The sequence below is a fragment of the Papaver somniferum genome, chromosome 7 (assembly GCF_003573695.1).
Source record: "Papaver somniferum cultivar HN1 chromosome 7, ASM357369v1, whole genome shotgun sequence".
NCBI classification, from domain to species: Eukaryota; Viridiplantae; Streptophyta; class Magnoliopsida; order Ranunculales; family Papaveraceae; genus Papaver; species Papaver somniferum.
This window is the reverse complement of record NC_039364.1, coordinates 133887473-133905098: the sequence shown is the minus strand read 5'-3', so window position 1 is coordinate 133905098 and position 17626 is coordinate 133887473. Positions and strand designations below refer to the sequence as shown.

Below are 17626 nucleotides of genomic sequence, written 5' to 3'. Positions count from 1 at the left end.
GGACTTCTTCAAGCACCACAATGGGCAAAATAACTAAACCTCACCAATTTCATCATAGAAGGAGATTGCAAGAAACTTTTTGACTATCTAAATGGGATTCAAATTTCCATCTCTTTGGCAGAATCAAGCTATTATAGTGGAAGTAAAACATAAAATCAATTATTGTTCAAATTTTCAAGGTTTTTCCTTCATTTCACAAATAAAGTGGCAGACATTTTGGCAAAGGAAGCAAAACACTTTAGATGTAGCTAGGGGATGTTACGCCCCCATCTTGTATCAACTATGCTTTAGCGGTAGATAAATCTAATGCTAGGAAGGGCTACTTCTACGTCAGATAACTGTACTTCATCTGTATTACGGGTTTCTAACACCTACAAAGTTAGTTTCTTTAATGAATTACCAATTTGCAAAAAAAGAAAAAGCAGTTGGTCATAAATGCTAAATATTCTTTCTTATTACCCTTGGGATGTCCTGTATAATATTTCATTGCTCCTGCATTCTGCATTCATTTTCCAATTAGCTCAAATAAAGGATTACTACACATATCGCACGATCTAAACCAAGTGAAATCAATATATATACCAAATACTGTACCATGATGAGATAGCACGTTACGAATTCCTCCATTTACAACACATGATGTGTAAGAAGCTCTATGGTAATGCTAATTAATCACCAATTCATAATCAGCACACTCTCTTTTACCGCAAGAAAACAACAAATGGCCCGTATGGTTACTCGGTACTTCCACTAAGAAACTTCTGATTTGATCTTGAGGTTGTACCAAAGCGACTGACAGCAGGAATGACTCGAGATGGTGATATAACCTCTGCAAAAGATAGATTAGGTGAGTCTGTACCTAACCGACTCTGAGCCCATCCCTTGCTCCCTGAGAATCCATCAGCCATGATATAACAATTTTTGAAGCCAAGACTTGTCAGGCATTTTGCAACTATCTTGGCTGTGTCAGAGTACCTGATATTCATAAAGGTGCATGTTTCATAAAACTATGTTTAACAAAAGAAAACTAAAATGAGTTAAAAGTAACCATATAACTAGATGGGCAAAAAAGAAATAGAGATAGAGAACCCACGAGTCCATGATAACGATGTTGGAACCCTTGTTAAGTCTTTTGAGATATGATATCTTTAAAGCAGCTATTTCAGCTTCAACTTTCTTTGAGTTTCTAACAATTCCTCTTATCTTACTTCGGAGCTCTTCTAAACTAAAAGTTCGAAAATCAAAATAACCACAAGTAAGTAACAAAGTAGATAGTGCAGAATACATCAATTACCGTACAAAACCATTGATGGATATAATTAAACGCATGGCCGTTTCTGGCTCTACAACTGACTTTAATCATACATCAGCAAAAACATAAATGAATGAAGAAATTCAGCCCCGGAGCGATGTAAACTTACGGAATTGCGATTATCTTGCTTTTGGCACTAGAAGGAAGACGAGGAGTACCAGACTTATTCTTATCTTTTTCCGATCTAACATCAACCATAAGGTAATTCTTCGTGGATACGAGGTCTAAGGTTTGTGCAGGAGTAAGCTTCCCTAATGAACAAAACAGCACAACCACAAATATTATCCTGAATGTTACATACCTTTTAATATATATGCACCGTTTAAAAAGTGCAGCAAGCAATCAAAGTAGTAGTAGTTTATTAAACACTTAAATAGCACAAACGAAAAAACAAAGTCTCTAAGATACGTGACAAAGAGAGCACAATTACCTTTGTAACCACGGAGACTGTATGAGATGCCCGACCATATTCGCGGTAGGAGAAGGTACGTGACAAAGAGGGCTCCGGCAGTCCCTAAAATCACAACTGGGTCGGTAGATGAGAGAGTTTCAACAGTTGATGAAGCAATGGGTTTTACTTCTTGAATTACTTTACCCGTACGTTGTGCTGCTCCTGCCACCGTCTGTGATAACAAAATTCTATCATTTCACACAAGTTGTTACATAACCTGAATAGGTGTTTTTGAACTCTGATGAAACTGCATTACGTAGTTGATGCCTAGCAACATGCCAATATGTGTAATGATATTAAGCCTGAATTTATGTTTCTGATGAAATGTGTAAACAAAAAAGTTAAGAAATGAATTGGTTGTTCCACAGGATCTAAGTCTAGATCCTAAATACTCAAATTGCAGAAACAACCTCATCTTACATGAAATATAAGAGAATGAGCAAATTCAATTCATGGTGTAATCTTCTCCGAACCCAAACAATAATACAGAATACAAGTTCAGCACTAAAACAGTCAAACGTAACTTTAACCAGTCTTGGTGTTTCAAGATATGGTGCAAATTATTTCATTTTGTAATATTTACTACCAAATATTAAAAAACAATGCTGAAACCGTGAGTACAAATTTCTATTTGATCAACGTTAATGCATCAAATTTATGAAATCAAACTTGTAAGCAGATGAATCCCCATAATTCTTTTATTGTTTGTTTAAGTTGCGAGTAAAATGCTCTATTGACATACCAAATCTTATCTTGCAAAGTAATGGACAAAGATTCATATATCTAAATTTCAATCCAATTACAAGATAGGGATTAAGAAGCAAAACGAATCATTTTCAGTTAGAAATGTAAGAAAACCAGCACACTTTATCATGTTTAGATATGACTACTTTGCACTAATACTTAATGCATACTTAGGAACATAATACTCTACAACTAAACCGCCACACAAGTATGGTGCATTTTAGGGGTGTATGAGGAGAATGCACTAATTGTTATCTTTCTCTCCTTCTTTTTTTGATTGGTCGCTAATCGTTATCTAACATAGACAGCAAAAATGAAGAAAAGAACATGCTGAGCAAAATTAATTAGGCCAACCTTTGCAGCAGTAACAACTGGTTCTGTATCAAAGCCAGAGCTTTGAAGGGTTTCTTGGGCCTTTTTAGATGCTTCGGAAATTATAGGGGAGGCAATCTTCAATGCTTGATCTCCAGCACTTTTTAGAATTGGTAGAGCTATATCTACAGTTGGTTTCAGCCCATCAATCACCACTCGAATAACACGTCCGGTGAAATCAAAAACACCTGAACCTACTTCTTCTGCTTGATCAATTGTTCCTTCCACCTAATAATTCCCATAGAACCACATAGGTTAACTAGATGGTTTGTAATTAAAGGAAAAACAATATACAGAGAAAAAGAGAGAATTATAATTATAATTACCTGAGTTAGAGAATTCATGATCTGGTCTTTGGAGAAGCTGAATGCGTTGGCATCATTAGAAGTAAAGAGAGTGAAGATAGAAATAGCTGTTGATGTAGTTGGAATGGAAAGTGAAATGGGTTTGATATGATTACGAGAATGGTGGTGATGAGTAGTTCCATTAGTTGTTTGTTTGAGAAGAGGAGGAGTTCTTTGTAGGTTTGAAGAAGGACAAGGAGGAGGCTTTGCCGTTGCTGCAGCTCGGAAAGCCATCTCCATTGCAACCATTACTAGAGTGATAGAGACAGTCTATCTAGACTCTGGAGAGTGAGGTAGAATGTCTGAAACTCTAAATTTGTGATTGGAAATCAGAGATAAATGGGTAAACTGGTTTTCAGCGCTTCTTCACTAAAAAATAATAATTAAAAAGTACACACAAACCTTGAATCCCCATCATCTAATCTTGATACTTTTGCGTCTCCAGCTGAACCTCAGCCTCTTAATTCTTAAACTCAAGGGCCCGCAGTGCCACGCAAGCCAAAAGAATCATGGGCCTAGTTAGTAAGTTCGCGAATGATTCACGAATCATTCACGAATTTTTACGAATCACGAATTTTACCGTCTTAGTCGCGAATGTTTGTAACTCCGAACCCAATTCGAGTATTACGTGGCATTCCCGGATTGTTCGCGAATCGTTCACGAATTTTACGTATCCCGAATGATATGTCCGCTTAATTTGTCATAAATTCTTTAGCTTTTATGTTTTCAAAGACCCTACTTTTTGGGCTTTACTGCCTCCCGAGCATACACGACCCAATATTAGACGTGTTGTAATTTTTATGAAACAAAAATGACTGAAGAGATTTGAAGGTGAAGGTGAGAGAGATCTCAAACTCACTAACCAAACATCTAAACCACCATATGACGTCCTCTTGGATGACTAATGTTGTATATATAATTAATATCATCATATTAAGTTTATTTTTTCTTTAAATAACTCGCACATATGCATAAAACTGGTCTATGACCTTATAAATACAAATTATTTGTTATATATAGATACCGAATTTTCAGAGCCGAACTCACATTTATAAATCGAATTATACACGTACGTATGCCGTTCCGAATTACTGACGAATCACGTCCCGTTGACCGAATTTTTGACCGAATTTGGATTTTAAAAAACCGTATAATACTCGTACGTTTGCCGTGCCGTACGTTTGTCGAATCCCGAATTGCTAACTAGGATCATGGGAATCTTCTCTACAACACCTAGCTGGCTGGCTAACCACAAGGTATAAGGTTCGAACCCCTTCCTCTAGCAATTTTTCATAGATTTTTCCGTTCATTTTTGGGGATTTTTTTCCGATGGGGTTAGTAACATCACAATATCAACGAGAAGAAATGGAATACAAATTTCGAATGGATAAACACTTACGAAGCTGTACATCGAGGAAGCTGCCAAACTTTATTACAAAAAGGTATGATAATATATGGAGCATTGTCACAAGTATTTGGTTTTGGTGAAGTTTCAGACTGAATCAAAAATCAGAATGAAATTTTGATGAAAACCAAGATATGGAGAATTAAAATGTAAAGCACAAACGCTGACCTAAGTAACATAACCCTCCGTTGGCTTTCAGTCCGTGCTCCCATGTAGGTCGGTTTTAACTGTGTGTCTATAATGTAATCTGCAGAAGAGAAAGAACCTCTTGCAGAGAAACTTCTTACTGAGCGATTCCTTGCTGTATTTAAATCATCGTTTCCATTCTCGTGTCTCCTCCGCTGAACATTTAATCTCTCGAGCTCTTGCTCCATAACATGGTTTTCAGTAACAAGGCTTTCGGCTTGTGACTACAAAGCAAAGGGAGAATAGAATTAAGCAAAACCTTTTTAAAATGTTCATGATTTGTACAATGTAAGTAATGATAAAACTACTTACTTGCTTAGCTGCCAGCTGCTCAATAAGGCTGTGAAGTTGTTTGTCTAATACCTTCTCTCTCTGAGCTGGAAAACATGTACAGGGATCCCTTGTATTAGAAAACCATTTGTCGACTATGATACAGGATTCAGCATGATTTTACAACTATCTCACTTCGAAAATTTGGGAGAGAATGCTTGAAATATACAAAACAGATACTTGTCATTCTAATTGATGCAAGCATCAGCAAATTTCTTATTTGATGAAGAAAACTGAATATATGTTTTAATTACCAAAATGAGAGAAAATAAGAGCAGCATTCGACACCAATTGCAAGTTGAGAAAGCAAAATATTATAGAGACACGGAAGAAGAAACTGCAAGCCTAGGCAAGGATGGAATAATAAGCTTGTAAATATATATTTAGAAAGGAAGAAGACAAAAACGCATCAGTTTTGACTTACTAAATCCACGTTTGGATTAATAGTAAGAAATACCTGGTGAAGGCTGCCTCAAAGAGTCATGCTGCACTTGTGCCCATTTCTTCTCCAAGTCTTGAACCATATCTTCCACAGAATTCTGACAAAACGAAGACCAACATATGATTCAACAAAGATAAGAATATTAACTTATACTGACGTGAAAAGCATAAAGGTGTAAACTACCAGCTCATTTCTTTTATCGTCGAGCTTGTCTAGTATAGCAGATTTTAAGGCTTCTACATCTGCATCAGCTTCATCTCTTATTTTCAAACCATCTGATGATGTACTGGATTGGTTCACCTCTAATGCAGCTTGCAGGTTTTCCAGCTCCATTTTCAAATTCTCCACACTGGTGTCAATTTCCTGATTAGATAGTAGTAGCATATAAATATTAAGTAGAAGACTACTCATAACTTAAATAAATCAGGTGATCCAGATTTAAAGTTGAGAACACTTGAACTCCTCTATCGAGTTGGTATTATCAATACTTGTATACTTCGAGTCTTTACAATAGTTTAGTAGGTGAGCACATCATCAATCTTTACCATACTTCTTAGCCTATCGAACATATTTATTGATAAACAGCTGCAATTTCGATATACATTGAGAACTGGAAACTTCATTGATTTGCTTTACAAAATTTATATAAACCAGTCCTCGTCTACATTCAGTACACTTATATAAACCAGTCCTCGGCTACATTCAGTACACAGTTTTGCTAAAGTAAGTTTGCATTATAACTAGATATTTCCTTGTACTAGAGTTTATGGAAGGTAGATTGCCAATGTGATTCTGAAGCGCGATCGGAATGGCAACTAGATTTTAAAGTTCCTTCAGATCACAATATACCCATCTAAATCTGATTAGAATACAGAACAAGGCAGCTCATTACGAGATGTATAAAACCTCAAATGGTAAAAGAAATGATGCAGAGGCATATTGTGCTTCTTTATGAATGTTTACTTGTTTGTTTCCTTTAGGAGGATGTTTCAGTCCTTATTGTGTTTCTTTTCCTAGGAGTTTATTTCTAGTATAAATAGTTATTATCGTGTCCATAAGAAGGCAGACTTTTATGATATTTTCTTAGGACTTATAATCAGTTGATTATAGACGAGAGTTGAGTTGAACCTAAGCGCAATTTATCTGCGTTCTTAAGTTCAACTTCATGTTCTAGCTGCTTATATCTGTTTAATGGAGTTGTGCTATTCATTTAACTTCTGAGAAACCAATCAGGAAAGTGTTCTTGTCATTCTGAATCTTAAATGTCAGAAACATTATGACTTTCTTCCAAAGACTCCAGTTGATTGCATTGAAACATTGACACAATAATACACATCCAACCACAGTTACCAAAATGTCTGCTTACTATGTGGTCAACGCTTATTATATGTTAAATGATAAATGCAAAAGCCCCAGCTATGTTCTAAATGTATATGTTCTACTCAAAAACTATTGCATCTAAACCAAAAATGTTGTATTGTAAGAGTGCTACTTAACTTTAATGTTCTAGAAAACAGAATAAGTTTCCACAACAAACCACTGCTGACCTGTATCTTCATCTGAACTAGATCTGCTTCCTGCAACTTTTCCTGCATTTTCTTTTCACAGCTCAATATAGCCTTTTCATATGCAGCATTTTCTTCTTGCAGTGTAATTTCTCTGAATTGTATCTGATTGTTCAAAAAAACATCCAGGCATGAACAGACACTATACTCAGTAAGCTAGCATTCAGATCAAAACTATCATGCTTCAAAAAAAAAAAAAAAAACTATCAGCAACATAAGATAATGTGACAGCACCTAATCATCCATACATAAAAAGATGAGCTTAAGAAATCTATTAAAAAAATGTGAATAGGTCCTATAGTCATCCCGAGAGGTGAACAGCTTATGCTTTGTAGTAAAAATAGAATGACTGCAATACCAATCTGGTCAATTTTTCTATCATTCACGCAGCAGACTAGGAAACAAAACGTCAGCATACGAAAAGACCGACTGCAGAAACAACTTTTAGTAAAACTCCCATGTCATATAAGTGCACAAAGTTGTGAAATTTCAGAAAAGCAGAAAAATGTTCATCTAGATTGGAGATGAAAAAAGCAGAACGCCACATTAATGAAGCAATATTAAGATTACCCACTTCAATTTCTAAAGAACTATCTGCTCCGGATTGACAACATTTATTTGAATAAAACAATGCCAATATAAGGGAATTAAAAACACAGAACAGGAAACGAAGTTAGCACTTGAACTTACACTATTAGAGATGAAGATTAATGAAAAACCCATGAAGATTAATGAACATATAAACAAGGGAACATTGGAACAAATTCACAATTAATTGTAAAGAAACTGCCCACAATAAACTAAACTAACTTCAATTCAAGGAAAAAAAAAGTGAGGGAAAGAGTTAGAACCTGTTCACGGGTAGTGGAATGGGCGTTCAATTGGAGGGCAAGAGCAGCATTTGAAGCAAGGGAATGGGCATGAAGATGTGGAAGGCTTTGAGAAATGTTAGGTGGAGGGATTCTAAGACGTAGATCTTGGATCGATCGTTTGAGTACAATAGCCTTTTGTTCTAATTCTCTAGCATATTTTTGTTGATCGGGAGTAAACACAACTTCAGGAAATTGATTACCATTATTATCGTCTTCATCATTACCCTGACCACTTCCTCCTACTACATCTGCTGCCCAAGCAAGTAACCCAGCCATCTCTCTGTAACTTGAAACCTATGAAGAAACGAAACAGTTTTTACAGACAGACACGGCACCAATTAAAATGATTTCCGCCTTCGGTATCAAAATCGCATGGGGAAGGGGGTTTCTAACTTTCTATAGATTTTTCATTGTTTTCTGTTTCTTTGGTTTTGTCTTAGCATTTCTTTCCGAGAATTTCCATCATCTCTCTTGGTCATTTCCATAAGTGGGTGTTTGGATAAATCTTCTGAAGTAATTTTTCACTTTTATAAGCAAAATAAATCTATAACTTATTTGGATACCACGTGACACTGACAAGTTACATTTTGATTTATATAAGTAAATGAGTCAAAAATAAGTTTGTGAATACGGTGAATTTCAGAAGCAAAAATAATAATTTTTTATTCGGCATTGAGCAGTAGAAGTCAAGTTCGGTAGTCATAAACAAAAACACTTTATTTCACAAAGAGTTAATTTTTTAGTTTCTAAAAGTAATTTTTAAATTTCTGTTCCCAATCTGATTTTTAAAATAATTTTTAATTTTTTATTCCCAACCTGATTTCTGAATCTTTTGTTTCCAAAAATCGAAATATTTAAATCATTTTATTTCTGGAATTAACGTTTGCTTCTGATATCCAAAGATTCCAACCATCTCTAAAGGAATTCGTCTTCTCACCCACGATGACTTCAGTCAGCGGCATAACCAAACAACCCCTACGTTTTGGGAGTCAAATTTTTTTTATATAAAAAAACGGGTATCTAGCTCAGTTGGTCATCCCCGTTCCCCAAAGTTTCATGCGTTCCAGGAGGTCCCAGGTTCGAGTCCCTAATTGCGTAATATTATAAAAATTAACATGAAAGGTACAGGGGGTTAGTCCACGAGTGAGTTGGAGGGAGTTTAATGTATTTTGAATCTTGGGGATTTTGAGGGAGTGTAAGAGAGTACAGGGAGTTTGAGAGAGTTTGGTGTTTTGAGTGTAGGGAGTTTGAGAGAGTCTCCCAAAATCTCTACTTTTTTGAGAGATTTGGAGTGAGGCAAAAATACACTATAAACTCCCTAGAACTCCCCAGAACTCCCCAAAAAAAAAAAACTCCCTAGCATTCTAATTTTTACCACTAACAGGGAGTTTAGGAGATTCTTTCAAACTCCCCCACGACTAACAAGGTTTTCTAGGGAGTTTGGGAGACTCTTCTAAACTCTCCCACGACTAACGGGAATTTTGAGAGACTCCCTCGAACTACCCCACGACTAACGGGAAAAAACCCAACTACACCCAACTCCCCCAACTCCCTTGAGGACTAACACACTGGTAGAGTTAGTTTGCCCCCCTTGTGATACAATCTCAGCCCCCATCCGCTTCGGCTCCCTTGTCTAGGTTAGCCATGAGGCTCGCTGATAGGCTAGCATAGCAAACTGTTCAATTAATGTAGTAGTATGTTGTTGGAGCTTAGCTTGTTAGGCTTCCAACTAGTTAATGTAATACTCTTTATTCAATAATTAAAAAAAAAATAAAAAAAACAAACATTAATAAATTTAAATAAATTGAATCAAGATTAAGAGTGCGACTTTGTGCACCCATGTTAACCCGGGGTGCACGTTCCTCCATATTTCATTGGCTATACTTTTTAACTCTGGTTTAGTTGTTTCGTTTAAAATTAAAACAAAATAATAACGTTGGAAATTAGGGGTGATGCACAAAGTCGCACTCCAAGATTAAACATAAAAACTAAATCAAGATCAAACATTCAACACGAAAAATCACTTTCAAAATTTTGTTCCCAACCTAATTTTCGAATCTTTTGGTTCGAGAAATCGAATATTACTTCTTATTATGTATTCAAACATGCTTTTGCTAAATCTTTCTACTTTTGGAATTAACTTTTGATTATGGTATCCAAAGATTCCAAATACCCCCTAAAGCAATTCGTTTTCTCTCCTATGCTGACTTCAGTCAGCGGCTTAACCAAACAGGCTCTATGTTTTGGGAGTCTAATTTTTCAACTATAAACATTAATAAAATTCAAATAATTTGAATCAAGATTTGAAAAAATAAAATAAATCAAGATCAAACGTTCAACACAAAAAATGCATCAAGATCAAACGCTCAAATTGAATATCGATAAACATAAAAAAACAAATTCGATCTATCTTCAATTTACTAGAGAAAAAGACAATATATTACTGTGAATTTGTACATGATTATAGTGTTTATGATCATAAAATAGTTATATAAATAAGGTTTTATAAGTTTAAAATCAATGGAAATAATTTTTTGGAAAAAAAAATATTGATTAGGTTCTTGAACTTTGATAAAGATGAAATTCTCCTGATATATAAGTCTAAGGTTTAAAAATCGTAAACCGCAACGGGACTCTAATTTCGATTTCAAGTATTAAATCGTACATTGAATATGAATCAGACATATATTCTCGATATGTAATTTGTATTTTAACATTTACATATAATCAACATAATATCTTGTGTATGTATATGATTTTGTGATTTAAGTAAAGTGTTAAAGATTAATAAATCTAACCTTTGGATGGATTAGTCAAATTATTGAAATCATATCTAACTAGTAACCAGCTCGGGATCATGTCGCTTTGAAAGCATTATCTCGGTGAAATATCGGAGTAATTTCCCGATAGTCTATTTCCAAATTTTATATTTGTTATTGTATGTCATGACACTGGTTTCATACACCTTAACGATAATGTAAGAAAAATCTCAGCATTGGATGAATGTTATGTCGAGAAAGTTAGATTCAAGCTGATAAGTTATGATAGATCGTATCCATTTTCCGATTTCACTAAAACTGAAAGTTTATGAAAATAATAAAAAAGATTCCGCGTGTTTTGATGTATCAGTATTTTTTCAAATATGGTAAAAGTCTCATGGATGTTGAAATGTTTTATTTTTCTCAATTTAAATTGAATGTTGAACCCACAATAATTTTAACAAGCAAAGAATATTCCAAACTAATATTAACATGAAAAATTTAACACAAATAGATAGAATAGTTGGGACTAAATCATACAAAATTATAATATAAAGCAAGATGATTTGAAGAACTATAACTTTTATGACGAATACATATACAATTTTGATATCATGTTTTCTTTGTTTGTGAAGCTACATTCAGTAAAAATGCTAGCATAAACCCCCTAAAATTGGGTTACAAGTAAAGGAAAAAGAAACAAATCAAGGAGGTATGATTTTCCGTTATAAAAGTTAGCTCTTAAAGCAAGCACTGTGATGAGCCAAGGCTTGGCCACAATTAGGTTTTTTGACCAAGCCTTGGATATGGACAAAAGGTAACCACTATGGGGCCTGGTTACATGTGGTCGGATACTCAGTCTCCGGAATTTGCATTTGATTTCACAAGAAACACACACATTTCCCTTCAATTCTATTCACTTTCTCTTTTCTCTTATTTTTTTCACTCAACCAAAGGAGAGAAACATTCCCCAGTTGATCTTGAAGGTGTTCTAAGTCAAATCTTTGCATGAAACTGAAAGGGTTTGTTCTAAAGTTGTTGGGGATTGTGTTGCATCTCTCAGTTTGGAATTTCATCCCTAAACAAATCAAAAGTTAGTAATTAAAGTTATGAAACTTAGGCTGATTAATAACATTAAACATAAAAGTAGTCATAAAAATTCATGAATATTACGAGTTATATGATATATTTGTGATGAAATGGTAATGATATTTGTAGTTTTGGTGTTACATATTAAATGAATCGAATTACATGCATCTTATTAAAAAAAATATATATATATATATATATCGTTGTAAGGTACAATATGAGTCTCGTGAGAGAGTAATATGGAATCAATTTTGAGATTTCAAGTGATGATGAAGAAAAAGTTCTTATAATGCTTTAAATCATTGGATTCTCGTAGGCATATGATTCACTAACCGGTGCTCAAGGAAGTGCAGACAGAACAACAACTTAATTGGGATGGAAATTTGCATGATCGTAAAATGATATGGAATTATTTTACAGATACTTATAATACAATACAATGTAAACGACGTCTAGGTATGAAGCAAGATTTGTTTTTGAAGATATTAAGAATAACTCTAAAGTGGATGAAGAATGGCATCAACATCCAGATGCAACAGGTGTTATGAGACATTCCCATCGTACCAAAATGGTCGTCTTGATGAAATGTTTGTTAAAAGCACCCATGCCAATAATATGATGATTACACTTGTATGGGAGAAACAATAACATACTAGTATCTAAAAAGATTTTGAAACACGATTTGTACCACATTTGGAAAAAAGGTACTTGCACTAACCTACTGCAGAAGATGTGAAGTTATAAGAGTGAAGACAAGTGGGAAAACTTGATAGAAAAAGTCGTGGGAAAACTTGTCTTGTAGCTTGCCAAAGAACTCATAAGAGTAAAGACAAGTGTTTGTACCCTCTACAAAAAGCCGTAAAGCCCGCTAGTCAAGCCCGTATAAAACGTTACAAAATTTTCCACACATCTTGCTGCCAAAGTTACTTGCATATGAAGTTTACCTTAGAATTAGGGTTTACATAAACTATATAAATACATGGGTCTAAACCCTAAGAGAGATAACAAATTCTATATTTTTTAACCCAGAGAAAACCATTGTAATTTTTGTCAATAAAACATCTCTCCCTAAGGGGATTCATCCGTGGATGTTGGCACAACTCGCCGAACCACATTAAATTCATGACTCCGTTTTTATCTTTTGTTCGTTTTCTAACCCTAATTTCAGACCATCATCATTAACCAATAGCTTGTGCCTAAAAGTAATTTTTGGATAGCTATCATACAAGCACTTAGCTAATATATCTTCCAGAGATATGTTTTGCTTGCTGGAAAAACAAAACATATATTATCGAAAAAATTTAATAAATTTTTTTTCAAACATTTCGGATTGGGATCTCACCTTGAGTATCAAGGAATATCTATGAACAGTAAAATATAAGATTTATCCCTACATATTGAAATTACTCACTATGTCGACATATTGAACTTTCCTATTTTGCAAACCCAATTTCCAAAATCACACAAACCCTAAAGTGTACATGACTATTAGAAATCGGTTTTGCATATGGGGATCGGTTCTATCATGACTCTCAATGTAAGTAGGGATATGTTCTACCTTGATTCTCTTATAGGTTCAGATCGATACTACCTTGACTCCCAACATAGGTAAAAATAGGCACCACCTTGACTCCCAATATAGGCAAGGATCTGTTCCACCATGGTTCCCAACATAAGTAGATATCGGTCCTTCCTTATATCTTCAATGAAAACTAGACCGCCAATCCTATTGATTTCTTTCAACTATGAAACAAGTTCGTACGTCTACTTCCATAAACTCATGTAATAAAACATAATTTTTTAGGCATGAAATCATCCCTAACTTCATTGCACAATCTAGTAAACTAAGTTACAAAGATTATGTATATGTCGCAATTACAAAGTTCAAAAGATAAGCATTATACTTCGTAATTCAATATACCTAAGTTGTAAAATAACTTGTATATTCTTCACATGTTTTGTTTTTAATCTAAACGACTTGAAAGTAACGATACAGGAATGAAAACAAGTCAACTCTTATATTACTAACCTCAAGTAGAAGGATGATGTCTTCGTTGATGTTGATGGTGGTTTTCAGTTCAGGGCTAAAATTGTAAAACCCTATGTTTAATGTGCCATCATTCTGCAAAGAAACCGTGCCATTTAAGAGTGATGAGTGTCCAGGACTCTTTACTTACATATGTATTGAGCAACTCACTATATTTATATGTAAAATTTATCCGGAATGGTGCGTGCAGCAACAATCCCAAATATTCTGTAAATTTTATCTTTCACCTGCATTACTCACTAATGCATGCCATGTTCCCCAGCCGAACTCTTGATGTTGACATGACATGACAATTAATGTTCGCTCACAGCTGAGTATCATGAATTTCCCGAAGTGTCAGAATTAAGATGTGCATGGAAGTACTCAATTAGAGGCACGCAAAGTTATGCTTCCCTCTGAAACATAATTAGTGATTTTGTATGAACGCACAAAATTCACCAGAAATTGATTGATTTTGTGTCAACCCACAAAATTCAATCTTTCTGACCTAATTTTATTAATTTACAAAAAAATAGGTCTTTTTGCGGCCTGCGCAATATCTCGGAACCTATTGGACGAGACCAAACCTAGGCAAGCTAGGAAATTGTTCCGCCATGGACTAGTAGGAGCAAAATCCTGCCAAAAATAGAAAGCAAAGAAAAACTGCGGCAAATAAAGGTAGCAACAAAAGGAGGCGCGGCCACATCACTTGTCCGACCAGTTTGCCCTAGCAGGCGATGTCCGTGACCGATCGGCCACTCCCCATATTACTGCCTGCTAGCCCCCTTTTCTCATCAACCAATCAAATTGTTTTAAATGCGCAGCACACACTTTTGATTAAAAGTGGAAGTTCGCTAGTCGCACGCTTAATTCCTTGAGGAATTGAACATAGGCTGCCTACGTCAGTCTCAAAACAATCACGACCATATGTTTTGGCCAGCCAATTTGACAAGCCTGGTCTTTTCTCAGCGCAGCCAAACAAACTCCATGGTACTCACTGGCGTATCCACTTTTGTTCCAACCAATCATAATTCTCATAGCACGCCACCAACGACCCTAACCGCAAGCCAAATATAGGCTGGCCGCACGGATGAAAAAGGGGCTCAAAGGAATCAAGACCGCATATGGCAGTCTTAAATCAATCGTGGCCGTCCAACTTCACCAGCCGATTTGACCGGCCTAGATTTAATTCCAACCAACAGGCAAGGAGCGGACATGCTCACCAGCGGCCCGGCTATAATCCTGGTCGACCGAATTATTCCCTGCCCGCGGCTAACACCTAAAACCATTAACACAAAACAGGTTGACCACACGGCCATAACAACCCCATTACGACCAGCGACATCACACTATTGTCGCAAATGATCTCGACCGTCCAACTTCGCTAGCCGAATCGACCGACCTAGATCTAATTTTAGGCGACCAATAAGATGTCGCCGTGATCACCGGCCACCCCTCTACTATGAGGACCGATCGGCCATGCCACGACCTACCTGTGTGGATTCTGAACGTCTGCCCAAAGGTGGCTAGTCGCGCAGCCTACAAGGGTCTTAAATGAATTCAACCACAGCCATCAACTGCCGCAAATCATCTCAGCCACTCAGTTTGGCTAGCCAATTTTACCGGTCTAGATCTAATTTGGGCCGACCAATAGGATGTCAAAATGGCTACCGGCCATCATTCTCCTAGAAGGACCGACCAGCTCACCTTTGGCGTGCACAAATGGATCCTGGAAGCTTCCTAAAGGTGGTCGGTCATACTCCTTTTAATACATTAAGCTCCGCGACTAATTTAAACGAGCTTTATACAACAATGTTTTATGAGCATCGATTATTTGAGTTGCTTGCTTAAAAGCGATGCTTTATACGCATCGATTACAAACGATGTTTTATAAATATCGACTTTAGAAATAATAATTTAATTATTTGACCTAAAGCATTACATGTTATTTCTTGCGGCATGTCTCATGGCTGGCTTAATTTGTAATATATGACCACCCGCCGCCTAGCTTGCGCGTGATCGGTCAAAATAGCTAAGTCTTGCAAGCAAGACACACTTAGCAACATGCTACATATTTTCCACGAAAATACTCGAGACATCAAACGTGTCACAAACTGGGGGATGTTCATCAAGGTATTGGTCTGGCGGTTTACAGCGTGCGGCGTGCAACACGCCCATTATAAGAAAGTGTCAGGAAAGGAGGACAGTTAGTGGCAACAGAGAAGTAGTGGGTATAAACCGACCTATCTTCCCTCATAGTAAGACGTGGTTTTCAACATTTTACACGATCCCCACTTCTCCATCCCTCAACTACTTCCACTTTCTATGAGATCAGTGTGCGTTCAACTATGACTTATATAAATAGGTTTTCAACCTATTTCAACCAATAACAGTTTTGGTTATCAACACAGTATCCAGAAAAACACCATAGAACTCATAGCTTACATTCCGCAAGCGAGTTCCACATTCTGATACAAGTCATTAAAACAACCATACCGTCAGAGTTAACCATTTTGATCTCAACACTTTCTTCGCTTCCCTCCCTAAGATCAACCCTTGTCCTTCACTTTGTGACCGAAGCAATATTGGAACGACCATTTCTTGGTTTAGGCCAGAATTGTACAGATTGATCTCTCGAATCTAAAGTACTCCCGTGTTGTGCATTTGTTTAGGGTTTAGATTCGTTTCTCGGCGACACACCCACCATTTCCAGCAGAATCAGTTTTTATCCCAAAACAATTGGCGATCACAGTGGGAGATTAATCTCTCGGTTGCAAGATCAATTTTTCAATTTCATTTCAATTTTCTCAAATTCAAGATGGTAGATCTTAGGTTTGGGTCAGTTACCAATCCTGATGTTGTTGGCGCTGATAATACTCCTGGCGCCACTGTTTCCGTTGCTAACACCAATGTACCGCTTGCCAACACAGTGAATACATCTCATGGGGCTACATCCTCTAGCATCAACACCAGAAGTGCCGGAAGCATCCCCTCTGGCGTGACCCCACCTATCACCAGAGCTAGAGCCGCTTCCTCGAGCACGACACCTCCAATCGTCACCAGAGCTGCAACCACTACTTTGTCAGGACGGGAGACTGGAAGAGCCAGGGAAAACCAACCTCCTATTACCATTGCCGATTTAATGGAGAGACATGAAGTTATTGCCAAAGCTCAGACGGACATGGCTACAACTCAGAAGGAGGTACTCACTTTTATCGAGACGTTAACGGAAAGATTACCACCAGAACCGCGCCACCCCCAAATGGAGCAGACAAGGAACACTTTCATGACTCCTGGCACAAGTACTTCAACGGGGCATATATTTATGGATGAAGAAGTTTGTGTAGCTCCCGAGCGGAATCAACAGTCCAACTTTATCACACGAGAGGACCTAAAACGACTTCTCCAGAATCGAGGTAGGGAAAATCCAGCTGCCATTCATCAACACCAACCTCCTTATCCTCCTGACGTGCAAAGAGTTCCTCTTCCAAGAGGGTATTATTCTCCCCAGTTCTCCCTTTATGACGGTACTGGTAATGCTCATGAATACATCTCTCGTTTTTTGGAATCACTAGGGGAGCATGAATATAACCATGTCCTCCTCTTGAAATAATTATTAAAATCACTCACTGGAAGGGCGTACACCTGGTACAACAACATTACACCAAACAACATAGCCAATTGGTGTGAAATGGTTACCGTTTTCTACAAGAAATATTTCTTTGTGTA

General features: G+C 36.6%; 2 protein-coding genes across 2 annotated transcripts; both read right to left on the bottom strand.

Annotated features, from left to right (window-relative positions):
• Window positions 1-555: 555 nt before the first annotated feature.
• Window positions 556-3622, bottom strand: LOC113298473 (calcium sensing receptor, chloroplastic-like). Its single transcript, XM_026547230.1, has 6 exons — window positions 3206-3622; window positions 2862-3107; window positions 1743-1935; window positions 1422-1563; window positions 1094-1225; window positions 556-975 (listed from the first exon to the last, which is right to left on the bottom strand). The coding sequence occupies exons 1-6, from the start codon at window positions 3470-3472 to the stop codon at window positions 735-737; spliced, it is 1221 nt and encodes a 406-aa protein (XP_026403015.1). The 5' UTR covers window positions 3473-3622; the 3' UTR covers window positions 556-734.
• Window positions 3623-4626: 1004 nt separating this feature from the next.
• On the bottom strand, window positions 4627-8509 carry LOC113298472. Its single transcript, XM_026547229.1, has 6 exons — window positions 8003-8509; window positions 7134-7256; window positions 5770-5949; window positions 5602-5683; window positions 5127-5191; window positions 4627-5038 (listed from the first exon to the last, which is right to left on the bottom strand). The coding sequence occupies exons 1-6, from the start codon at window positions 8297-8299 to the stop codon at window positions 4733-4735; spliced, it is 1053 nt and encodes a 350-aa protein (XP_026403014.1). The 5' UTR covers window positions 8300-8509; the 3' UTR covers window positions 4627-4732.
• Between the last annotated feature and the right edge of the window lie 9117 nt (window positions 8510-17626).

Excerpts from the sequence above, each read along its gene's own strand:
- LOC113298473 (XM_026547230.1), bottom strand. The coding sequence starts at position 3,472 with ATGGTTGCAATGGAGATGGCTTTCCGAGCTGCAGCAACGGCAAAGCCT. Across the intron at positions 3,108-3,205 it reads TCATGAATTCTCTAACTCAG|GTGGAAGGAACAATTGATCA; the intron begins GTAATTATAATT and ends GGGAATTATTAG. Across the intron at positions 1,226-1,421 it reads AGCAAGATAATCGCAATTCC|TTTAGAAGAGCTCCGAAGTA; the intron begins GTAAGTTTACAT and ends TCGAACTTTTAG.
- LOC113298472 (XM_026547229.1), bottom strand. The coding sequence starts at position 8,299 with ATGGCTGGGTTACTTGCTTGGGCAGCAGATGTAGTAGGAGGAAGTGGT. Across the intron at positions 7,257-8,002 it reads ATTCCACTACCCGTGAACAG|ATACAATTCAGAGAAATTAC; the intron begins GTTCTAACTCTT and ends TTGAACAATCAG. Across the intron at positions 5,192-5,601 it reads TTTGAGGCAGCCTTCACCAG|CTCAGAGAGAGAAGGTATTA; the intron begins GTATTTCTTACT and ends CATGTTTTCCAG.